General features: G+C 41.8%; 1 protein-coding gene across 1 annotated transcript in view; it reads left to right on the forward strand.

Moving 5' to 3' along the window:
* The window catches only part of LOC309557099 (N-acetyllactosaminide beta-1,6-N-acetylglucosaminyl-transferase-like), a 110,706-nt gene that overhangs the window by 79,907 nt on the left and 4,090 nt on the right, over positions 1 to 26,709 (forward strand). Inside the window, exon 2 of the mRNA XM_082259720.1 lies at positions 20,406 to 20,495. Coding sequence (XP_082115846.1) covers positions 20,406 to 20,495 — 90 coding nt within the window. The remainder of the gene's footprint in view (positions 1 to 20,405; positions 20,496 to 26,709) is intronic.

The raw sequence follows: 26,709 nt of genomic DNA on the forward strand, positions 1-26,709 counted from the left end.
AGTAATAAAGTTTCAGCATTTCTTGCACAAGGAACACTTGCAGAGTGTAAGAGATAGTCATGCTCATCATATTGTCATCAGTCCCGTGGTAGTTGCAGGTTCCACCAGCAGGTCTGGATAGCTGAAACAGAGATGTGTAGAGGCTGGGATGCCTTGCAGATCCGGGAAGTCAACGCTGACCAGCGTGGACTGCATGGGCAGAAGTGATGTCACCTGAAGAGGTCCGGAGGGGACAGTGGAGGACTGGGCCAGGGGGCAGGGGGGCAATTGCCCCCTGGGCGGCCACTCTGATGCTCTGTAAAAAGGCTGCACCACTTCTGCCACAGACATGCCTAAAGGATTCCTGGTGAAGAGAAGTAAAAAGTCCCCACTGCTGACCTTCTGAGTGCGGGATGAAGACAAGGACAGAGCGCAGCCCTCCCACCCCAGCATGGATGGTGTAAACTGTGTCTGAGCAGAGGTTCCATGTCCCACTGGAGATTCTCCTCCTCCCAGGCAGCCCCGACCGAGCTTTCCCAGCTCCCCTCAACTGCCCCCTGCTGGCCAGGTCAGGAACCCTGATTCGGCCGGTCAGTGGAGAGTACCTAGATGGAGCTGTAGACTCCAAGCGCGTAGCCAGTATCTGTTGTTGCGATCCCCACTCCCGCCTCTTCCGGTGATGTCACTTCCGCCCATACAATCCATGCTGGTACGCGTGGGCTTTCTGGATCTGCATGGCATCCCAGCCTCTACACATATCTGTTCTAGCTATCCAGACCACTGGTGGAACCTGCAGGACGGTGGATTCCATGGGACTGATAACATTATGATGAGCATGACTATCTTTTACATTCTGTAAGTGTTCTTAACCTGATGCAATAAATACTGAAACTTTAATACTACCCTCTGGTGGCACCTCCCCTCCTTCCCCCTTTTTTTGTCTATCTTATAGAGTTTTGACACTCTCAGGACGGCTGACTCCTTTAATTTCGAACTACTTGAACTAATGAACTTTACTTACTTTCTGAGTAGCTGAGAAAATTGCTGCTATATACCCTTCTGTATGCCAGAATTTTACTCAATGACTTGCCATTACAAGCCACTTTCATCTGAATTTATAATTCTCAGGCTGCCTGTGGGTGGCGGTGGCATCAATGTTATCCCAGTAGCATGTACATAAGGGTTGCTCTTTAGGAACTCCATAAGACCCTGCAAGACAAGGAGCCACCTTTACAACAGAAGATACTAGCAGTCGGGGAAGAGAGTAAAAAGTAGGGGCTGAAGGGGAAAAAAAAGAGGGGAATAAGCTGAAGACAAGGTGAGTATAAGTACTACCCTAACTACCATGGTATCCCTGAGACATTAGTACAAAGGAAACCGGCATTATTTTTCTAATGGGGAAAAAAAAGAGGGGAATAAGCTGAAGACAAGGTGAGTATAAGTACTACCCTAACTACCATGGTATCCCTGAGACATTAGTACAAAGGAAACCGGCATTATTTTTCTAATATTCTAGAGCCACTTTTTTTACCTCTGGAGCTCTCTGCTCCAAGCTGTCTAGGAAATCCCTGCTGTTCTCCCTCTTCACTGTCAGTGCTTTCAGGACAGACCAGATGGATTCTGATTGGTTAGCACCATCAGAATGACAGCACTGAACAATCAGAATCCATCTGGTCTGTCCATGGACTAGTAAGCACTTATAGGGGATGGACCACATGGATTCTGATCAGAATCTGGTCCAACCTGGAAGCGCTGATGGAGAAGAGGATGAAAAACAAGAATTTCAAATCCCTGGACCGGGGGGTAAGGGGTTGTTCTCTGTTAGTTCACTTTTTCTGTAAAGGTGAACTAACCCTTTAAATGTTTTGAAAGGACATTTACAACATTCTTCACATACTTTACAGGTTTACTTAGTTCTGTTTATGTAGTAATGCAATGCCAAGTAAACTATGCACAGTGAGGGAACTTGTAACAACCAATCAGATTTTACTTCGGGGTGAGAACACAGAAAGATGATTTTAGCCTGCAGGAACCCATAGCCTGTACAATTCCACAGGAAAGACCTGCATTAAGATATGTAAACACCATAGCTTTTTTTTTCCCCAGACAATGGGTACAGGTTACTCCCCCTTTCCGAGTCATCCCGTGTCTTTGTCCCCCCACCATGTCTCTGTTCCCTTGGTTGCACCCTTTACCTAGAGAATACAGAAAAGTATCATTATTTGGTGGTAAGTAGAATGGAATTTGTTAATGAATGCAGTAAAATAGGTCCCCCCAGCAACAATAGACCCACACTGCAAAATAGACCCCATCAGCAACAATAAATATCTCAAGCAACAATAGATCCCCCCGCAATTGTAGATCTCCCCAACAATAATTCCTTCCCAGCAACAACAGATCCCCCACAAGAAAATACCTCCAGCAACAATAGAGTTACCAGTATCCCATATCAATCCCCATCAACAATTGCCCCCCCCCCCCAGAAGCAATAGATCCCCAACAGCAGCAATAGAGCCCGCCAGAAACAATAGATCCACCCGAGGATAATAAAGCCCCCAGCAGCAATAGACCCTTTAGTAGCAGATCCCAGCACACCTTGGCATATACATTCAGCATTGGAGGTGCTAGAAGTGCATTCCAGCTGAAAAATAGCAGTGGCAGTAATCCACGGATTCCTGCTGTTGCTTTGGACAGGTGTGAGTGGCTAGCTGTGGCTGTAGATCCCTTACATCCTAATCACAGGTTGTCAGCAGCTGCAGCTATTCACACATTCAGTGATTTTCTGGGTGATGATACAATGCTGTACGTTTCAATATTTCTACTAAATTAGAAAATCATGCTGAGCAGCTATAGAACTTCAAATTAAAAATGCTCATTTAATCATACTTCTGCATATAATTCTTCAACTGCACAGCCAGATTCTTTTTACCTATAGTCCTATAGTAATGCAAAAAAAAAAAAAAATAGAAAATTAATCAAATTTCTTACTGTGTTGGTCTGGTTTTTTTTTTCCTTTTTGAACTTAGCATACTGCCACATATGGTCAAAGCTTGTTGTTCTGGACTATTTTGTATTTAAAGTCTGCTTTGCCACTTTTACTTACAGGTATGCTTATAATAAGGCTTACCTGTAGGGAACATGAATATCTACTAAACATGCACTGGTTAGGAGATATCCAGCCGGTGATGTGGCTCCCTTGCAAATCGCAGCTCGGCCACAACCCACAAACCCATAAGGAAGACTGGGTGAAGATGAAAGGACTTCGTTTTGAGGTAAGTCTTTCATAATGTGCTTGTATGCGATGCATACTAGCACATTTTGCCATTACCTTGCAGGGGGCCCAGAATTTTTTTTTCTGGATTTACTACCACTTTAAAAAGCTTTGTGAGCTTTGAAGATCCAGGCCTCTGGACATGTTTTGCACCGAACAGTCTTATCAGTTATCAGAAGCTATTTTCTGGACAAATTCAATCAAACCAAATGGTTCCTACCATAAACCATTGATCAGGGGTAGGTACTCATAGAATAAAAGTAATTCTCTGATTTCTTCCAAATAAAATAGGACAGACTGGTAATTACATACCTCCCAGCTTTCTAAGATGGAAATCAGGGACATCTATCAGCAAAAGTATATAGGCATAGGACACACCCCTGCCACACCCCCTTAAAGGAGAATTGTACAAAAAAAAAAAAAAAAGATTGGTTAAACCCATGAGGGCTTTATTACCACTAGTATTACTTTATATTGGCTTTTGGAATTTACAAATGCAGCAATTTAGAAATTGGTTGAAAGGTTTAGCAAAATTAGCACTGTAAAACACCTTTTTATAAATAAGTAGTGCATTTTTATATACAACTATATAGACCAGGCCAAAATAAGGGAGAAAGAGGGACATTGTTAGGAATGGGAGCAAGCCCCTCAATATCAGGGACAGTTGGTTGCTATGTAATGAGGATATTCTATATACTGTATATATATATATTATATATGGATTCCCTTGTCTGTGTAAATATACACTATATTACCAAAAGTATTGGGACACCTGCCTTTACTTGCACGTGAACTTTAATGGCATCCCAGTGTAGCACCCTCCCAGGTAGGTGCTAGGCTAACTATAAAGGGGGGTCTTGTCTGCTTATCAGATGGGCCTAATTGTTCAGCTACGCTGTCATGTGCTTTCAGGTGTAACTGTTGAGCTTGGGGAGTCTCCCCACTGTGTTCAATGAGGGCTCTTATTGGGCAGTGGAGGAAACCTGGCCAATAGCACACCAGGACTTGTATCTATCCCAGAGGGCAGATTCTGCTGCAATGCATCCTGGGAGGGGGTAGAAGTCTGAGGGGAGCACATGACAGGGCATCTTTGGCGGGAAGCAGAGTCCCAGGAGGAGGGGGGCGGTCGTCTCTCCTCCTGTCAGCGTCAGGAAGGTGTCCTGGGTGGTCGGCCTAGAGGACAGCAGGTTGAGCTGAGCTGCAGAAAAGGAACCAGTGTGCTGTGAACCAAGTGGAGTTGTTGGGGCAGACGTTTCCAGGAAAGCAGTGTCGTGAGTACTGTAAACTGCCCAGGGGTCTGCCTAGGATAGGGGACCACTCCGGAAGGTCAGAGGGATCCAGGATCCAGCTAGCCAGTAGAGGAGGCTTAGAAAGGGGGTGCCAGAGTCTAAGCCCTGAAGAGAAATCTGTAAAGAGGGTGCCAGTGTGGGCCCTGAAGAGTTAAGAGTTGCAGCAGTGTTTACAAGTAGCTACCTCAGCCAGGAGGGCTAAATGGAGCAGTACAAAGGACTTTGTGTCACCGGGGAGTGTCAGTCAGTTAAGTGTTAACAGACAGCAAGTCAGCGTCAACAAGTGCCAACCAGCGTTGACCGACATTCAGCTGGTGTTAAGTCAGCGTCAAGAGGCATTTTTCTCAGTTGTACCATTACATTGTGAATAGTTGAGCCAGAGGAGTATCCCACCCATTCCCTTCTCCCATCCAAGTTCCTAAATAAATACAAAACCAAAGATGCTGGACTGTTTCCTGTCTCAGTGCTCACACTTGGAGAACATGCTTAAAGGTTCTGTTGCTAGCGGTAACCCTGGCGGACCCACATCCAGCAAAATGGCTGGGAATCCTGCTACACCAGTCTTTGTCCGTAGGGCTCAATATTTAGGTGGCCCACCCTTTGCAGCTATAACAGCCCCAACTCTTCTGGGAAGGCTGTCCACAAGGTTTAGGAGTGTGTCTATGGGAATGTTTGACCATTATTTCAGAATCGCATTTGTGAGATTAGGCACTGATGTTGGAGAGAAGCCCTGTCTCGCAGTCTGCACTCTAATTCATCCCAAAAGTGTTCTATCAGGTTGAGGTCAGGACTCTATGCAAGCTAGTCAAGTTCTTCCACCACAAACTCGCTCATTCATGTCTTTTTTGGACCTTGCTTTGTGCACTGGTCCAAATCATTTGGTGGTGTGGGGATTATGGTGTGGGGTTGTTTTTCCAGGGGTTTGGTTTGGCCCTATAGTTCCAGTGAAGGGAACCCTTAAGGCGTCAGCATACCAAGGCATTGTGTTGTGGATAGTTTCATGCTCCCAACTTTGTGGGAAAAGTTTGAGGTTGGCCCTTTCTGTTCCAACATGACTGCACACCACTGCACAAGCAAGGTCAATAAAGACATAGATGAGCGAGTTTGGGGTAGAGGAACTTGACTGGCCTGCACAGAGTCCTGACCTCAACCTGATTGAACACCTTTGGAATGAATTTTACTGGAGACTGCAAGCCAGGCTTTCTCTCCAACATCAGTGCCTGACCCCACAAATGCTCTTCTGGTAGAATGGTCAGAAATTTGGATAGACACAATCCTAAGCCTTGTTGACAGCCTTCCCAGAAGAGCTGAAGCTGCATAGGGAGGGCCACCTCAATATTGAACCCTACAGACTAAGACTGGGATACCATTAACCTCCCTGGAGGTCTGATTATGTCAGAATTTTTGTGCTAAAAGAAGTACATTGTTTTGCATGGAAATATGATGTTTTATATTTTAGGAATGTAATTGTTAGGAATAACTCGCCTAAATATGTTCTAGTAGACAAATCGGGTATGATAAAGTTTGAAACGCAAAATTATAAATTATAATATAATGATAATACATTTTATTCAATAATATAATCAAACCAAATACACTGAAATGTGTACATACAAGGGGTGCAATATTACTAGTCCCTGTAATAAAGGTTTAGTAAACATCTCGGGTATGAAATATTTTGAAACATGGGACTGCACAAAGTCTGACGTCACAATCGGGACAATAGAATCTGGTTTCTTTTCTTATTTTCCTTCCAATGTCATCTCTCTAGGAGCAACAAACCACGCACATCCTTGTAGGTGCTGACTTTTTCTTAGTTGGTAGGATATAGTCCATGAAGTGACGAGGCGTTCCAGGTTGACAACGCCAACAGCGCGACGTCCAGATCTGTTCACAGTCATTGATGGTGTTTGGTGACTCAGAAAGATTCGTTCGGAAACTTTCCAAATAAAGTCCGCATGAATCAAAGGCTTGTCACTCTTTTTTTTAGCAGAATGTATGCATTCCACAAGCATTGCTCAAGAAGATGTCTGAAGATCTTCTAAGGGCTCTTTCACACGGGCGTTCCATATGTCCGTTTTTCATCCCATCCGTTTGCGGATGAAAAACGGACATAATGCATGTCTATGTAAATACGGATGTCATCGGATGATCATCCTCTGACATCCGTTTTTTGTCAGTTCAGTTCAGTTCAGTTCAGTTTTTTTGAACGGAGGAGAACCCTATTTTTTCTTCCTTTCAAAAAACGGAACTGAAGCAAAAACGGATGTCAGTGGTGTCATCCGCAGACATCCGTATTTACATAGACATGCATTATGTCCGTTTTTCATCCGACAAAAAGTGTCATCCGTGTCCGATTACAAAAAAAAAAAAAAAGGACGTGATCGGGCAAAAAAAAAGGAACGCCCGTGTGAAAGACACCTTATAGTATTTTTTTTTGCTGCATCCAGTAGAATGTCATTGCTTTGTCGGCTGTGTCTACACCTCCCATGGTGTTGTTGTAGTCTATCACTACTTGTGGCTTCATGACTTCTTCCCCACCTTTCGCGCGTACCATAACAGTGGAGGTGTTATGCACTATACTTGTTAGGCACACATCTTTCTTGTCCCTCCATCGCAGTGCCATCATTTTGCCTTTCGGCCAGGCAACCATTTTTCCTGTCTTGAACTTCTTTTTGCTAAACATTGGTGGCATGTCGCACCGGTTAGCCCTTACGGTTCCATAGGCATCAGTTTTATTGTGCAGTAGAACCTCAAAAGGTTCAGGAGATGTATAAAAGTTGTTCATTGTTACACAATAGCCCTGATTTAGCAATGGCTCAATTAGTGAAAGAACAGAAGATGTTGCCATTCCATATTACTGTATTTTTCATCAAATTTTGTTCCTTTTCCATTGTATATCACTGAATTCCAAATGTAGCCAGTTGACGATTCGCATAGCATGTAGGATTTTACGCCAAACCGCGCCCTCTTTGATGCAATGTATTGCACCCAGCTGAGCCTTCCCTTGTAGGCCATTAGACTTTCATCTATGCTGATGTCTCTTTCTGGCACATAGCTCTGTTGGAAATTCTGAAGAATCATTTGATATACGTCCCACATTTTTTTTAGTTTTGGTGCAGGATGAGAAGTTTCATCAAATTCTTCATTATTTTCAAAGTGGAGATATTTCATTATGAGGGAATATCTGTATTCTGACATGACCGTGCCAAAGAATGGAGTGGCAAGTAATGTATTGGTTGACCAATGCCACTTCTGAAGGGGTTTCCCTACCAAAAGAATTAAGCCCAGAAATTTCCAAATGTCATCTTTGGTCAGTGGTTCCCACTTTCTGCATCTTGCAAACCTCCGATGCGTAGCACATTGTTGCTCTTTGTACCGGTTGGTCACGGTAACTATTTTTTCAATAACCTCATCGGTCAAAAACAATTGTAGGTATACCAAGGTGTTGTCATGGTCAACGTCAACTTTCATACCAGGTGCTCCTGTAAATGGGAATCTTGGGGGCGTTGCCTGATCTGTACCACAGTCAATAGAGCACCAAGTCCGCACATTGCTGAGCTAAGTCGCAGAATCGTCGATGTCGTCACTTTCCGTACTTGATGACCTATTTTCCCACTAATCGCTATCTCACAGTTCTTCAAGTAACTCTGCTTTGCTGATGCTGTTTTCCAGTTCATCTAAAAGCGCTTTTGCGCAAAAAGAATGCTTTTTGGATGCCATGGTCGTTCTCAATCAGGCAGGGCACTGGAAAAGCCACCAGGTGAAATCCTGTGGTGAAATGGCATGATACAGTGTAATCCGTTAGGATCACAACTTTGTATCATGTCATTTGTTTTATTTACATTTTTTTTTTTACATATTTCCCGGCGCTCGCAGGAAAGGGAACTGGAAGACAGGTGTCGGCATCGGCCGAGCACACAGCGGGAGGATGCCTGGTGGACAGGGAGAACACGGCGGGGGATCGCAGGGGAAGGTGAGTTTTATTGTGGGGTAATCTGGAGTGTGGCTCGGGGTTACCGCTTTTGGCACTGTATATTAACCCCGAGCCACACTCCGGAATACCGCTAGGGAGGTTAAAGTTCATGTGCGTGTAAAGGCAGGTGTCCCAATACTTTTGGTAATATAGTGTATATTTAAAGCAGAGTTTGGCCCCATTCAAACTTGCGAATGGCGTCATTTGTAATTACCTGCAGAAGATTTAACAAGGATCCCTGCAAATAGGTGCAGGTGGAAAAACCCATTCAAAACAATTGGAGCCTGGCAGAGCCTGCTGCTAGCTGTTCAGATATTCACATGTAATTTCTCATGCAGCCGGGGGGGGGTAGGGGGTTGATGGGTCCTCAACCCAGACTTTCTGCATTCCTCCCTCCTCCATTAACCATTGCCAACAATAGGAACGTTCTTGCATATACGATATTTGTTTAAAGAAAACTGGCCCAACTGACATTCTGAAAATTATGTAATTTATTAGTGTAAACTTTCAGTTTTGGCTTGTATAACTTCCTTGAGGCATGTACAGGCAACTGTGGACGCCGAAGATGAAAAATTGCCTGGACGTGTTTCCTGGGTATTTTCTACACGCTGTTCTGACACGTCACTGGTGGGGCTGTTGCAATTGGGTGTCAGTTACCGTTCAGCATTCTTGGTTGCCTGGACATACAAATTCTACACACTATTCAGACACAGTCAGTCAGTTGTGTAATCAACCGACAAGTGCCAATTGTCCTTACAAGTGTCACCTAATACAGCTGCCAAAAGGTACCACCAGTTTATTTCCTTATAGTACATCGGTTTCATACAATTGTATGAAAAAAGGAAAGATCATTTGGAAAAGCTATGCTTTTTATGTTCATCTTTAGATCTGAAAAGGGTATTATAATCGGCATTTCACTACAAAAAGTGATTTATCCCGCTGCTATTGTATGCCGCTGCTATTGTATTGTCCTCCACTTTGTAAAGCACTGCGCAAACTGTTATATAAATTTAGTATAATAATACATAATTCATATAAGAGAGCATGTTTGAGTATGACTGACGGTTGACCCTCTGAATGTTGCAAGACAGATAGAAAACAACAATTTTTAACACAAATTGCTAATCAGCCAATCACATGGTAGCAAGCAACTCAATGCATTTAGGCATTTAGAGTTGTGCAGGTACCCACTGATAACAGACTGCTGCAGCATGGCATACATTAACCACTTCAGCTCCACAAGGTTTACCCCCTTAATGACCAGGCCATTTTTTGCGATACCACACTGCGTCACTTTAACTGACAATTGCACAGTCGTGCAACACTTTACCCAAATAAAATGTATGCCCTTTTTCCCCACAAGTGGAGCTTTCTTTTGGTGGTATTTGATCACCACTGCGGTTTTTATTTTTTGCGCTATAAACAAAAAAAGACCGACAATTGTGAAACAAATGTTGTTTACTTTCTGCTATAAAACATATCCAAAAAAAAAAAAATGTGAAAAATCAAATTTCTTCATCAATTTAGGCCAATATGTATTCTGCTACATATTTTTGGTAAACAAAAAATCCAAGTAAGCGTATATTGATTGGTTGGTTTGCGTAAAAGTTAAAGCATCTACAATCTATGGGATATGTTAATGGTTTTTTTTTACTAGTAATGGCTGCGATCAGAGACATAGCGGGACTGTGACATTGCGGCGGACAAATCGGACACCAAGTGACACTTTTTTGGGATCCAGTTAAAAATATTCACTGTCACTGTACTAATGACACTGGCTGGGAAGGGGTTAACATCAGAACGATCAAAGGGGTAATTGTGTGCCTGAAATGTTCTTGGTTACTGTGGGGGAGGTGCTTTACTATGGGAAGGCAGAGATCAGTGTTCCTGCTTTGCAGAAACATAGGATCACTACCTTCCCTACTAACAGTATTGCAGTCTGCCTTGTTTACATAGGCAGCCTGCCATTCTGCTTATTTCCAAAATGATCAGTGGGTCTCGGTGGACATAGAGTTCACCGGACCCACTGATTGGCTCCCACTTTGACCAATCACAGCGGTAGCAGGTCATCGGCAGGGTGCGTGTGTGCCCCAGACCCGGAAGTGCTGGATCACATACTTGGTACGTGATCCACTGCAGGAGAGCCACCTTGCCACTGGATATATACAGTATATGGTCGGCAAGAGGTTAAGTTCCAGCACATAGGGGTGTCACAGATGAGGTGGTTGGCAGAAAGTCGATAATAGCGCTGAATTTTTGCCAGGAATGCCATGGCTGAGTATAACCATCTAAAGTGTCCACAAACTCTTCTGGCCCAACAGAGGACCTCTTCAAAGCCAAGATACTTCATAATAAACTGCTACACTAGTAGAGTGAGGACATGTGCCACTCAAGGTACAGGTGTGATTTTTTTTTTTTCCAGGTAAAAAGCAGCCAGCAGGTTTGTGCCATTGTCACACATGACCTTGCCTGGCTGAAGATAGTGTGGGGCTTAGCCATTTCTTGGCCTGGAGAGCGGTCAGTATGGATCCAGTCCCCTAGATATACAAGCTGCAGTACAGCATGGCAGCGTTTAGCTTGGAATGTTGAATATGCGCCTAATTTCAAGGGACTGCCCCTTTTTTAGGAACAAAGTCCCTCCTCATTTGCCCCTCATTTTGGTCTGATCTAAATAGTTGCTCCCCAATTCTAAACCTTTCATTTAATATCTAAATTGGAGGAAGAGGAAGAAGAGGGCATAGTAGCATCAGTTGTGGACAATTGCTTTCACCTGGGCAGAAGAAGAGGAGGAAGGCTTTGTTAGCCACTCAACTACCCCCTGTGCATACTGTTGATGTATAGCATGGTAGCTCTGAGACGAAAAAGGCAGACGTGCCCAGCCTCTAGCTTTGTCCAACAGAACCTGCTTTTCCCCTACTGTCTCCACATGCAGAACCTTTGCCTATCACTTTAAGCGGAGTTCCGGCTTCAAATAACTAAAAATACCCCTATAATTCTAATCCATTGCCCTTTACAGAACTGCTATTCTTATACTTACAAGGTGTATAGTATTAGATTTTAGTCAAAATCTTACTTTTAAAAATGCTGTCTGAGCGTGGCCATCTTGGAGTTGGGCATCTGAAGCCGCAGTGTAATCTGCTGTGTCCTTCTTCCTGATTCCAGGGAGTGTTCTGGGAGTTCTTCCTGATTCCAGCCTCCTGGGAGTGACGACAAACAGCTCCCAGGATGCAATGCAAATGCGGAAGTGATGTCAGTGGCCGCGGCCACAGAGGGGGAGAAGGAGGAAGTATAATCAAAAATGCCCTGAAAATAAGGTAAGGGACCCCCGAAAAAAATTGAAAATGCCCAGTTGTTGATCATCATAGCGAGCACTCCAGGAATCACTAAAATTGCAAAATAGGCCGGAACTCCGCTTTAAGGGGATCGCCTAAATTTAATAATAGCCATAGCAATAAAAGGAAAATATATATGGTGCTTTGGTGCACAAATATGTGGTGCCCTGGAAATAGCAAAAGTAAAAAAAAGGCAACAAAAAAAAATAAAAAATTCATCCCTATATATGGATATACGGTATGTAAAATAAACAAAATGTAATACACCTAATAAAATAAACAAAAAGATTGCCTTTTTAGCAGTTAAACAGCAACTAACAGCAGCTATTGTTGGCACATACAAAAAGGTAGTCCTGAAAAAGAACTGTTGGATCTATGTGAACATGGGGAAAATGGGGTCTACAAAAGAATATGTAGCCCACCACATAGCAATCCACAGTCATTTAGTGCAGTATAGCACCATAATGCAATAAACTCTTTTCACAAACTGTCAGCTCTTCATAAACTGCTCCAACACACACAGCAAATAGCTGCTGGAAGCCCACCCTTTTATAGTGAGGAGGAGACTGGTTTATCCAAAAGACCCCTTACTGGCCCTTTCTTAGCCAATTCACCTAAGTTCAAAGACTGGTTAGTGCATTATGGTTACAAAGAATTTAGTCTGACAAATTAATTAATCAAAATGAATTACATTACAATAATTAATTGGGACTGAACTTCAACCCAGATGGATTTGCCGTGAACCCATGGTGGTGGCACACCCCAACCACATCCCTACTGACAGGAAACTAGAGGTTTGGTGGTCTATATAGCATCGGTTATCCAGATTTTGGGAGTATAATGCAATGTACTGGAGCCAATGTTTGCCTGGTTGGACAATAAATAGTGAATTGCATTTAAGGTATAACTAAAAGCAGTTTTTTTAAACCTATTGGCAGGGGGGCCAGGGCATGCATGGGCCTGGAGCACTGAGATTGTGAGAACAAGATTTGGAATCTTTTGAACAGCTTTCTATGTCTCCACAGTGGCGGTCACCAGAAATAGAATAGAGGGGGAAATCTTCCAAAGGGGACACTAATTCTGGTGACAACCAGGTTTTCCTAACTTTGGAGGGATTTCCTTTTATTTCCTGCTTTGGCTATGGGACAGGAAGTGAAGGGACGACACGACGGGGGTCATAACCCTCCCTACTCTATCCAACATGAAAAAAAATAGTTTTGTCTTTAGTTCTAGCAAACATTTTGGTTGTTTTATGCTCCTGAGTTATGGTGTTACCGTACTGTACCGTGGGGAAAATTAATTATTTGATCCCCTGCAGATTTTGTAAGTTTGCCCACTTACAAAGAAAGGAAGGGTCTATAATTTGTATCATAGGTGTATTTTAAATGACAGAGACAGAATATCAACCAAAAATCCAGAAAAAAACATGATACAAATGTTATAAATTGAGTTGCAGTTCAGTGACTAAAATCCCCAAGCAAAACATGACTTAGTACTTGGTGGAGAAACCCTTGTTGGCAAGCACAGAGGTAAGGTTTCTTGTAATGAGTGACAAGGTTTGCACACATCTCAGGAGGGATTTTGATCCACTCTTTACAGATCTTCTCTAAATCCTTAAGGTTTCTTGGCTGTTGCTTGGCAACTCGAAGTTTCAGTTCTGTCCATAAATTTTCCATAGGATTAAAGTCTAGAGACTGGCTAGACCATTCCATGACCTTATATGCTTCTTCTTGAGCCACTCCTTTGTTGCCTTGGTGGTATGTTTTGGGTCATTGTCATGCTGAAAGACCCATCCATGACCCATCTTCAGTGTTCTAGCTGAGGGAAGAAGGTTCTCATCCAAGATTTTACAATACATGGCTCCATCCATTGGCCCCTCAATATGGCAAAGTCAGTCTGTACCTGTAGCAGAGAAACAGCTTCAAAGCATAATGTTTCCACCTCCGTGCTTGGCTGTAGGGATGGTGTTCTTAGGGTCATAGGAAAAAGAAAAAACTGTGCTTTAAATAAACTATAACAATAGAGCTGCAACTTGGTTGTGAGAAAGACACGGGAAGTAACAAACCAAACCAGAATAAAGTTGCGCTATGCTACAAATACAGTGAACCAATAAATTGTGCACCAAACCAATGTAGGCTGTGCAAATTGAACCATAAGGAAGAAAGTAATTTCACCAGTGCAAAATTGCAAATGAAGAAAAAGTCTTCCCTCAGCTAGAACACTGAAGATGGGTCTTTCAGCATGACAATGACCCAAAACATACCACCAAGGCAACAAAGAATGGCTCAAGAAGAAGCATATTAGGTCATGGAATGGTCTAGCCAGTCTCTAGACCTTAATCCTATGAAAAATCTTCCACGTGATAATAACACCTTCCACCACCAAAGTAGTGATGCAACCTTCACCAAATCAGGAATGCCTGCTTACCAGATAAATTGGACCTCTTGGGAGAGAGAGAGGTCAGTAACACTTTTGGCTTAATTCAGCCAGGGCCTCTTAATTCTCCAAGAGGGATGAGCGATTAAGGATGCAGTCTCCCATAAGAGTCATGCAGTGATGGTCCAACATCAGATCCTCTCACATAGGGTAATTCCCCAAAAATGGAATAGAAAACTCGCCATAGTATAAAATTACTTATAACTTGATTTGCTAAATTAAAAAATGCACTAACAATTGTGCGGCATAATACCGCATGTAAACAGAGCCGGCCAGCTAATACACCCTTGCCCGTCCTTCTGGGATCATAATACACAGTGACATTAGCATGCCGCTCACCTGACGCGTTTCATCACAATTTGATGTCCTGGGGTACCGTCAGCGTGTTGACTCACCGCACCTTATACTGAAATTGACAACAATCACGCCTTGGCCTGAGCCTCGGGCAGTACAAACAGGTTCCGCCATTTTAAAACAGGGAAGTTAACCCAACCTTATTGGTTTCACCTCCAATGTATTTTCTAGGGAATCGATAAACTAAGGAAAAAAAACTTCTACCCAAATCAAGGCAACAAAAAATTTTGCCACAAAAATTGGCATAAAATTAAAAATGACAAAATAAAATGCATAGCTCTCAATACTCAAATCTACAGATCTAATCATATTCGATCTCAGGATTAAAAAATGAAACCGAACAAGGGCTTTTCATGTACTAATGTGTATACCCTAAACTCCCCAATTGGTAACTAAAAGCCAAAATAAACAAAATATTAACAATTCTTCCCTCAGCCAGAACACTGAAGATGGTCAGTGGATGGGTCTTTCAGCATGACAATGACCCAAAACATACCACCAAGGCAAAAATGGAGTGGCCCAAGAAGAGGCACATTAAGGTCCAGACCTTAATCCTATAGAATGTATGGAGGGAGCTGAAACTTTGAGTTGCCAAGAAACAGCCAAGAAACCTTAAGGATTTAGAGATGATTTGTAAAGAGTGGACCAAAATCCCTCCTGAGATGTGTGCAAACCTGGTAACCAACTACAAGAAACGTCTTACCTCTGTGCTTGCCAACAAGGGTTTCTCCACCAAGTACTAAGTCACGTTTTGTTTGGGGATCAAATACTTATTTTACTCACTGAACTACAACTTAATTTATAGCATTTGTTTTAGGTGTTTTATTTTCTGTATTTTTGTTGATATTCTGTCTCGATCAATTAAATATACCTATGATAACAGGATTATAGACCCTTTATTTCTTTGTGAGTGGGCAAACTTACAAAATCTGCAGGGGATCAGATGATTCTTTTCCCCACTGTATATGTCTTTTTCGTTTCTGTATAATGTAAGAATTAGACAATGAAGATTTAAAAATAATTACATGATTTTTCATCAGTGTGATTTTTCCATGTTTACTGTGATGAAAGCTACCATTAATCTGCATTTGAAATGTATTTTGTGTATATCCACGCCTATCTTATCAAAGGATTTTGTAATATTTAGGGGGGGGGGGTTTCGCCCTCTGCATCTGTACATACTGTATGTATGAGAAATGTAGCATTTTGTATCCAAGTATGCAGTGCTACATCATCTGACCACTAGAGGGCAGAAAAATATATTTTATATACATGCAGTTTATCTATTTATCTATCTTTTGGTGGGGCACAGCCTAATCATTAAACCTAATCATGGACCAACACCCAATATTATAAAAAAAAAAAAAACTCACTTGTACAAAAAATATAAGCTTGTCACTAGGCAGTAAACACGCAGTGAAGTTGAGAAAAAACATTATTTTTTTTATTACAACATTACTATATACTGTATGTTTGAGTGCTGATTTAATGTTTTTCATTTTTGCATGTGCTGCTATTTCATGCCAGTAGATTTATATTCTCTGTATTTTTGGATTATAGAAGTTTTTTTTTTGTATTAGCATTTGTGTCTTCTGGTTTTGCTATGCATTCATAAGCTACAATTGTATACTTTGGGGTCTATTTATAATAAATTTGCAGTGCAAATGTCTCAGCAATCGGGTAAAAGTCACAAACTAATCTTGTAACTTACAGTATCTCACAAAAGTGAGTACACCCCTCACATATTTGTAAACATTTTTTTATAGTTTCTCATGTGACAACACTGAAGAAATTACACTTTACTACAATGTAAAGTAGTGAGTGTACAGCTTGTATAACAGTGTAAATTTGCTGTCCCCTCAAAATAACTCAACACACAGCCATTAATGTCTAAACCGCTGGCAACAAAATTGAGTACACTCCTAAGTAAAAATGTCCAAATTGGGCCCAATTAGCCATTTTCCCTCCCCGGTGTCATGTGACTCGTTAGTGTTACAAGGTCTCAGGTGTGAATGGGGAGCAAGTGTGTTAAATTTGGTGTTATCGCTCTCACTCTCTCATACTGGTCACTGGAAGTTCAACATGGCACCTCATGGCAAAGAACTCTGAGGATATGAAAAAAATAATTGTTGCTCTACATAAAGATGGCCTAGGCTATAGAAAGATTGCCAAGACCCTAAAATGGAGCTGCAGCACGATGACCAAGACCATACAATGCCTTAACAGGACAGGTTCCACTCAGAACAGGCCTCATCATGGTCGACCAAAGGAGTTGAGTGCACGTGCTCAGCGTCATATCCAGAGGTTGTCTTTGGGAAATAGACATAGGAGTGAGTATGAGCCAGCATTGCTGCAGAGGTTGAAGGGGTTAAAGGGGTGGGGGGGGTCAGCCTATCAGTGCTCAGACCAAACGCCACTCACTACATCAAAGTTGTCTGCATGGCTGTCATCCCAGAAGAAAGCCTCTTCTAAAGATGATGCACAAGAAAGCCTGCAAACAGTTTGCTGAAGACAAGCAGACTAAGGACATGGATTACTGGAACCATGTCCTGTGCTCTGATGAGACCAAGATAAACGTATTTGGTTCAGATGGTGTCAAGCGTGTGTGGCAGCAATCAGGTAAGGCATATAAAGACAAGTGTGTGTTGCCTACAGTCAAGTATGGTGGTGGGAGTGTCATGATCTGGGACTGCATGAGTGCTGCCAGCATTGGGGAGCTACAGTTCATTGAGGGAACCATGAATGCCAACATTGTGACATATTGAATAAGAACATGATCCCCTCCTTTTGGATACTGGGCCGTAGGGCAGTAGTCCAACATAATGACCCCAAACGACCACTGCCTTGCTAAAGAATCTGAGGGTAAGAGTGGACTGGCCAAGCATGTCTTCAGACCTAAACCCTATTGAGCATCTGTGGGGCATCCTCAAACAGAAGGTGGCGGAGCGAAAGGTTACATTCACCAGCTCCGTGATGTCGTCATGGAGGAGTGGAAGAGGACTCAAGTGGCAACCTGTAAAGCCCTGGTGAACTGCATGCCCTATAGGCAATTCTGGAAAATAATGTTGGCCACACAAAATATTGACAAGAGGTGTACTCACTTTTGTTGCCAGCGGTTTAGACATGAATGGCTGTGTGTTGAGTTATTTTGAGGGAACAGCAAATTGACACTGTTCTACAAGCCGTACACTCACTACTTTACATTGTAGCAAAGTATCATTTCTTCAGTGTTGTCACATGAAAAGATATAATAAAATATTTACAAAAATGTGAGGGGTGTACTCACTTTTGTGAGATACTGTATGTAATATGTGAAATGTCAGTTTCTACTTATTGCCTTTTACATGGCAAATGTGACATTCCCCATTATTCAATAGAGAAAATAGTCCTAAGAACATTCGACTACAAGAGTTTAAGAACGTTTGATCAATAGAAAAAAAATAGCCTAACACTATAGGCAAAGAACATTCGACCAGAAGAGATAATATGAGGGAGACATTTGCACTAGAAACTAAGGAGTGCATTTATTTTTAAAAATGGCAGAGCTATTTATCCTGAGAAACTGGATGTACATTTGTTTTGTGTAAAGGAGCAAAAAAATATTAGCAGGGTATTTTCTCTCCAGTTCTAATGGTTTTAATTTACATGACGAGGTTCACACTATTGCGGTTTTGTGGCCAACGTTTGAATGGGCTGCCGTGCCTGCGCTTGCCGCAGAAAAAAAGTTCAGGCACCATTTTGGAAATGCAGCGGCTGTGAAATCGCATGGTCCTGCACCCGCAAACACTCTACGGTGAAGGTGCCATTAGGAATGAATGGCAGCCCCACACATTTTTAAACAGCAGCGCATTTTGACTGAAGGTGGTTGCGGGGATTGCTGCAATACCCGTAACCCCACGCAATAGTGTGAACTAGGCCTAACAATAGAGTGAATTGGGAAAATACTGCATTGAATGACCACGCAATTGTCATTCAAAATGTGACAGCACTAAAAGCTGAAAATTGGCCTGGGCATGAAGGGGGTGTATAAAGTACCCTGTATTAAAGTGGTTAAATAAAACAAGTGCTAATTGCCATGCAATGTATTTTATGCAAATAGTTGGAAATCATTTTATTTACCAACATTTAATGCATCCGGTCAAGTCTCCTTTAAAGTTATTGTAAAGTTAATTTAAAAAAAAAAATAACAAACATGTTATACTTACCTCCTCTGTGTAGTTGGTTTTGCACAGAGTAGTCCGGGTTCCTCCTCTTCTCGGGTCCCTTGTTGCTGCTCCTGGCTCCTCCCTCCTATCAAGTGCCCCCACAGCAAACAGCTTGCTATGGGGGCACCCAAGCCGATCCACACCTCCATGTATCCATTCAGACACGGAGCTGTCATTCGGCCCTGCCCCCTCTCTCTCTCTTGATTGGCTCACTGACTTTGACAGCTGCGGGAGCCAATGGCACCACGGCTGTATCTCAGCCAATCAGGAGGGACTTGTGGACATCGCTGGACAGAGATGGGGCACAGGTAGGTATTAGGGGGTGCTGGGGAGGCTGCTACACCTAGGAGGCTTTTTATCTTAATGCATAGAATGCATTAAGATATAAAACCTTCCTGCCTTTACAACTCCTTTAACCGCTTGCCGACCGCCCACAGTATATTTACTGCGGCAGTCAGCCTCTCACAGGCAAAGCGATGTAGTACTACGTCACTAGTCTGTGAGGCTCTAGGGGGCGAGCGCGCGCTCCTGCCCCGCTTGTTCACGGACCCCCCCCCCCGCGCGTGTGACCGGCGGACCCGATGTCCGCCGGTCACTCGCGATCGTCCTCTGTGAAGGGAGAAAGGCAGGCGGCTAATGTTAACAAAGCCGCCTGTCATTCTCCCCTGTGTAAGAACAGAGATCATACGGTCCTGCTATGCAGGATCGTATATATCTCTGTTATTACACAACCAACCACATCCCTTCACAGTTAGAAGCACGCCCCTAGGGACACACTTAACCCCTCCTTCTCCAATAAAGTTAACCCCTTCCCTGCCAGTGTAATTTTTACAGTAACAGTGCATATGTATAGCACAGATTACTGTAGTAATGTCACTGGTAACCCCATAAGTGTCAAAAATGTCAGTCAAGGGTCCGATCTGTCCGCTGCAATGTCGCAGTCCCCCAAATAAAAATCGCAGATCGCCGCCATTACATGTTAAAAAAAAAACAACAAAAATGACAAAAATCTTTCCCTTAGTAAACGCAATAACTTTTGCGCAAACCAATCAAAATGTGCTTTTTGCGATTTTTTTTTTTTTACCAAACATATGTTGCAAAAAAACAAATTGGCCTAAAATGTTAAAAAAATTTGATTTTTACATTTTTTTGGGGGGAATTTCATATAAAAAAATGTGAAAAATATTGTTATTTTTTCAAAATTGTCGCTATTTTTTTTTTATAGCGCATGATCAAAAAAATCGCACAGGTGATCAAATACCACCAAAAGAAAGCTCTGTTTGTGGGAAAAAAGGACGTCAAATTCGTTTAGGTACAGCGTCGCACAACCGCGCAATTGTCCGTTAAAGTCACACAGTGCCGAATCGCAAAATAGGGCCTGGTCAGGAAGGGGGTAAAATCTTCCGGGGGCTTAAGTGGTTAAGTAACACAAATTATTTCCCCATCACTTTTTTTTCAAAGGCTTTTGAATTTGATAAAATGTACGGTTTTCCAACTCTTAAATAGTGGACCCAACATGTATGTGCATGCTTTCCTAAAATATTTTTTTTTCTATTCCAACAGATTTTCCAGGGTCCATGCCAGATGCTAAGTGGGAAGGTAATCTCAGAGCGATAAAGTGGAGTGATGACAGGGCTCACGATGGTTGCCACGGTAATAGGTTCTCATTGTTTTTACTCTAGTATGAAAGTCATAGATAACAGGACACATGATCCACAAAAGTAGAATAGGATATAACGACTGCCAGAAGTAGAGAAGCCTGTCCTTTTTCAAATGCCTATTTAAAATTTTAACTGCTGGTGTCTTCAGCTTTCACTTACAGTACAATGGTGGCAGATCACTGCTTTCGGTTAAGCAAAAAAAGTCAGTACAGTGAAATAACTAAGTAACCCATTTTGTATACAATGGAACATTATATGCAATTCACTTCACAGTATATAAAAAAAGCATGACAATATAGATCATAGTATGGCAAGCTCTAATTCAAAACAAGATGTTCATCAACAATCTCCCATTTGAGCAATAGTTCAGTCTTAGATCATTCTTATTAATGTAGATATAGAAAAGATTAACATCATCAACTGACCTCAAAAATAAATAAAGATCATAATGCTTGTTAATACTGTATTAAACCCAAAAGCAAACATTACATATATTGCAGCTTATCAATTTTTAGATGTGATGGCTGCACTAGTTTAATTTTTTTAGGGTTTCTTTCTTCTATTTTCTTCTCATTCAGCCAGTAGGCCTGTTTTAACAAAACAAGCTCTCTTGCAGTTAAAGGATTTAGACAAACCATTTAACACTGACAGATGTGCTTAAAATTATCAGCTTTATGTGAAGCTTTTATCCCAAAATAGAAAAAAAAACTGTTTGCTCTATAGGATTATACACTATTAGCTGAAGCTAGGCTTCGATTGGTTAGTGTGTTTAAACTCCTCTACAACCAGACTGACAATGCTACTGTCCAAATGAGCCCTATGTGCTCATTCATCCAGAGTGGTGTCTCTCTAATACAGGAGGTGTGTAAAACCTCGTACACACGCAACGATTGTTGGCAGTGAATTTTCGGCCAACGTCCGATTGGCTGATTTTCAGCTTGTTAGTATGATGCTTCCGACAACCGACTGCGACTTTTCGGCCGAACAAAATCTGGTGTGCAGGCTAAAAAATTTTTGTTGGCCGTCAACAGAACGGCCGATTTTCCGTCAGTCAGTACAGATTTCGGCAGACAAAAATCTGATGAGCAAGACTGGGCATGCTCAGAGAAGAAAAAAAACACGGAAAGTAGACCAGAACATGACATCACTTCTGAAGTTGGTTGTTGTTGGCCGAGAAAATTTGTGTGCAGTCTAGAGCACATTTCAACCAACACAACAACACTGGACAAAAGACGGCCGATCGGTCGGCCAATAATCGTTGCATGTGTACGAGGCATTACTAATGAGATCAGCAGATGAAAACAGAGGAAAAAAAGCCTCAAAAAGAAAAGTGATGGAGCCACCACATCTAAGGATTGTGAAGCTGCAATATATTACATTTTTGGTTTTGGGTTTAATACCACTTGAATGCAAGGTTCACACCACTGTGGCTGTGACTTGATCTGATTTTCGGAATGATTTGGTTGCGCTTTGGATTTGGTTTGCATGTTCTATGGGGCCAAAATCCTGCGGGAATCGCATCAAAGTAGCACAGGACCATTTTCCAAAACCGCACCATGCTGTGCTGCATTGATGTGAAGGGGCACCATTGAAAACAATGTGATGTCAGTTGCTGTGCGAATCTGTGCAACTCAGGTCGCATCTGAAATTGCACTAGTGTGATTCAGGCCTAAGACCAGATGGATACAGCGAAGAAATTAGGAATTCATCTGTATGCCCTCTTTTTTAACTCTCAATGATCCTAAATTGGAAATCAGTATCTTTATGACCCCATCTTCATGAAGTGCCATGAAATGGTCAAATTTATTTTAATTTGTTTGTCACCTTGATGAACAATGATCTATGCAGCCCTTTTATTTTTTGTGGTTTTCCCTACATAGATCAGCCCACAAGGATGGATCAAAAGATAAATGACAAAGGAGAACCTGCAAATTAAATTGTTGTATGGGGTATGTTTATGTGTATGAGGATGGGTGAACACCCTACTTTTTGCCCCATATTGGCACTATATGACCTCCAGGCATCTGACAAAACATGTCAATTTTCTTCTGAGAATATTGAAATTGTATTTTTAACCATCCTATGTAATACCTATTTGTCTTTACTGTTGGTCCTTTGCACTAATTTTTTTCAGAATTGACCAATGCTCGCTTAACCTCTTGCATGGCACTTCTTTGATATTTCTGTTAATCTCATTTCCCTACTGGCATCCTCACTGGCAATGTGCTGATCCTGCATCCTCTGACTCCTAACAATAGATCTGATCTGAACAAGTGCGGTAGATGAAAGCTTTTATACAAACGTAATTGATTTTTGTCCTTGAGTTTCCTTTAAATGTCAGTATGCAAAACTCCTGCTTTCTTGTACACCATAGTAAACAAAAATTTTATTTTTTGTAAATCGGTCTTCAAGTTAAAGTAAACCTTTGAATCAAATCTATTACACTCTTCATTAAAAATCAGTAGTTAACCAATGGCACCCCACAACAATGTGAAGACATCAATAAATTGCCACCAAACAGTCGATACACAGTGGCTGGTAAATGCCTCGCTGAGATACATGAACTAGGTCTGAACTAGGTCTCAAATTCATTCCCGAACACCCCTGAGACATTGGAACCCATAACTACTTCTTAAAAAAATAAAATTATTATTAGTTCGAATCAACACAAATAACTCACTAAAAATTTGTAATTGTTTAGCCTAGTACACACCACTAGATCCCAATAGTTTATTAGCAGCCTGTGTACCTTCCAATTGTTCTATTAAAGTGTATAAACTATATACAACAGGGAGAATATAGTATTTGATCCCCTGCAGATTTTGTAAGTTTGCCCACTTACAAAGAAATGAAGGGTCTATCATTTTTATCATAAGTGTATTTTTAATGATATCAACCAAAAATCCAGAAAAAAAAACATGACTCAAATATTATAAATTGAGTTGCATTTCAGTGAGTAAAATATATATTTGTTCCTTAAGCTAAACATGTCTTAGTACTTGGTAAAGAAACCCTTGTTGGCAAGCTCAGAGGTAAGACGTTTCTTGTAGTTGGTTACCAGGTTTGCACACATCTCAAGATCGATTTTGGTCCACTCTTCTTTACAGATCTTCTCTACATCCTTACAGATCTTCTCTACATCCTTAAGGTTTCTTGGCTATCGCTTGACAACTCAAAGTATCAGCTCCCTCCATAAGTTTTCTATAGGATTAAGGTCTTGAGACTGGCTAGGTTACTCCATAATCTTAATGTGCTTCTTCTTGAGCCACTCCTTTGTTGCCTTGATGGTATGTTTTGGATCATTGTCATGCTGGAAGACCCATCTACGACCCATCTTCAGTGTTCTGGCTGAGGGAAGAAGGTTCTCATCCAAGATTTTACAATACATGACCCCATCCATTGGCCTGTACCTTTTAGCAGAGAAACAGCCCCAAAGCATAAGGTTTCCACCTCCGTGCTTGACTATAGAAATGGTGTTCTTAGGGTCATAGTCAGCATTTTACCTTCTCCAATCATGGTGATTTAACTTAATAAAAAAAAACAACTTAGTTTTGGTCTGATCTGACCACAGCACTTTCTCCTAATCCTTCTCTGAATCATTTAGATGTTCATAGGCAAACTTCAGATGAGCCTGCACATGTGCCTTCTTGAGGAGGGGGACCTTGCAGGCGCTGCAGGATTACAATCCATGGCAAAGTATTGCGTTACCATGGATTTGTTTGGTGACTGTGGTCCCAACTGCCTTGAGATCATTCACAAGTGTGTGTGGTTCTGGGATGATCCCTCACTTTTCTCATGATCGTCCTTACTCCATGAGGCCAAATCTTGCATGGAGCTCCAGATTGAGGGCGATTGATGGTTATTTTGGATTTCTTTCTTTTGCAAATAATCGCTCCAACAGTTGTCTCCTTCTCACCAAGCTTTTTGCTGATGCTCTTGTAGCCCATTCCAGCCTTGTGCAGGTCTACAATCTTGTCCCTGACGTCCTATGACAGTTCTTTGGTCTTGCCCATGATGGCGAGGTTTGAATGGAAGAAAGATTCTGTGGACAGGTGTCTTTTATACACATAATGAGTTGTCATTAGGAGCACCTTCTTAAATTGACAGAACTAATATGTTGACCACATGAGAACATACAGTAGCCAGTCTGTGGGAGCCAGAATTATTGTTGGTTGTTAGGGAATCAAATACTTACTCACTGAACTGCAACTCAACTGATAACATGTGTATCATGTGTTTTTTTCTGGATTTTTGGTTGATGTTCTGTGTGTATCATTTAAAAACTCACCTATGATAACAATTCTAGACCAATTCTAGACCCTTAAGTTCTTTGTAAGTGGGCAAACTTACAAATTTGCAGGGGATCAAATAACTATTTTCCTCACTGTATATAAAATATATGGGCTTTATAGCTCAGTGAGCATAATTTATTGCTCAGTCAAAGAATATTCCACAACGCCTGCCCTTTTCTTTACGGATCTGCACTATACAGTGGAGATGGAGATATGTCTGTGCTCAGTTTCTAAATGGCTTCCATATATAGAGCACATGACATACGTTGTACTAAAGACTAAACATTTCCTAAAAAACAATTTGCATATATTTCAATATGTGTTCAAGCTACGACATACAATACCCAAGCTCTACTGCTGCTGATGCTGTCTGAGGATGAAGACCGGTGCTTTTGGCTGAGATGTGCAGTCCCTGTAGCGTTGATGTACTGCGTGTAAGCAAGTAACTCTGTGTACTCAAAATGTTATACCTCTTTATTAGCTGTACAGGTTACAGCCAGTAAAACAATGCTAAAGCGTTTCTACCACAGTGGCCTTACTCATAGCATATTAAAACACAGAATGAATACAAATTTTTTGGGTTCCAGCATCTACTGCCCAACCAATTAAAGAGGTGGGACCCTATAAATAAAACCCTTAATGAGATAGCAAATCAGAAGAGGAAAACCATTATCTAGTGATGGTCAACATTTGTGCTAATAAATTCAAATCACATAAGGTAAATATATGTTCATCACTATACCAGGAAAACATTATTTCAAAGATAAATCCAAGTCCCATCTATGGTTCAAACCAAGTGGTGCTCTGGTATTCAAAGTGTACGGACTTTGAACACCAGGGCAGCACGTGGTTTGTTTTAATAAGCTAGGAGTAAAGGCCACTGCGGCCGAAATGAGTTAGGCCCCTTTCACACGAGCAATCCGATCATATCCGCCTGTCAGTATTTTAGGCAGATCGGATCCCCCATGCATCCCTATGGGGCAGCGGATGTCAGCGGAGACATGTCCGCTGACACCCGCTGACACCCGCATCCGATCCTGTCCGTGAAATCCGGACGGATGGAAACCCTATTTTCCATCCGTCCAGGGGATCGGATGGGATTGAATGAGAGCAGACAGGCGGTCCGCTCTCATCCAATTCCCCCATAGAGATGCATGGGGCTCTGACACCTCCCTCTCTGCACACAGAGCAGAGAGGGAGCTGTCACCTGCCTGCTCAGCGGGGATCTGTGTTTACGATCCCCCGCTGAGCAGCACGGATCCGCCTAGGAGGCGGACCGTGTGAAAGAGCCCTTAGAATTGTTTTACTGGATATAACCGGTGTTGCCAATAAAGAATTATAATGCTTGAGTTCACCGAGTTGCCGGCTAACATACATCAATGCTACAAGTTTGAGCTGGCCAGCTGAGTCAAAGTAATTCGTCTCTGGCCAGTCCCCGCTCTATCTTGCAGATTGTCAATTTCCAATTTGCTAAAAAAGCATACTCTTAAAAGGTGTGGACATATACTGTAGGGCATATAAATTTATGCTGTCCCAAGCATACTTTATAAACCAAGTTTTGCCTTATAAAAAAAAAAAAAAAATGAACCCCCAGATACAGTCAGGTCCATAAATATTGGGACATCGACACAATTCTAATCTTTTTGGCTCTATACACAACCACAACGGATGTGAAATTAAACAAACAAGATATGCTTTAACTGCAAACTTTCAGCTAATTTGAGGATATTTACATCCAAATCAGGTGGCTGGTGTAGGAATTATATGTGCCTCCCACTTTTTAAGGGACCAAAAGTAATGGGACAGATTAACAATCATAAATCAAACTTTCACTAAAATATGTGCAAACAAGTATAATACCAAAAGAAAATGACATTAAAGCGGAGTTCCACCCAAAAGTGGAACTTCCGCTTT

This window comes from Pelophylax lessonae (genome assembly GCF_965119305.1).
Source record: "Pelophylax lessonae genome assembly, chromosome: 5".
Classification (NCBI taxonomy): Eukaryota; Metazoa; Chordata; class Amphibia; order Anura; family Ranidae; genus Pelophylax; species Pelophylax lessonae.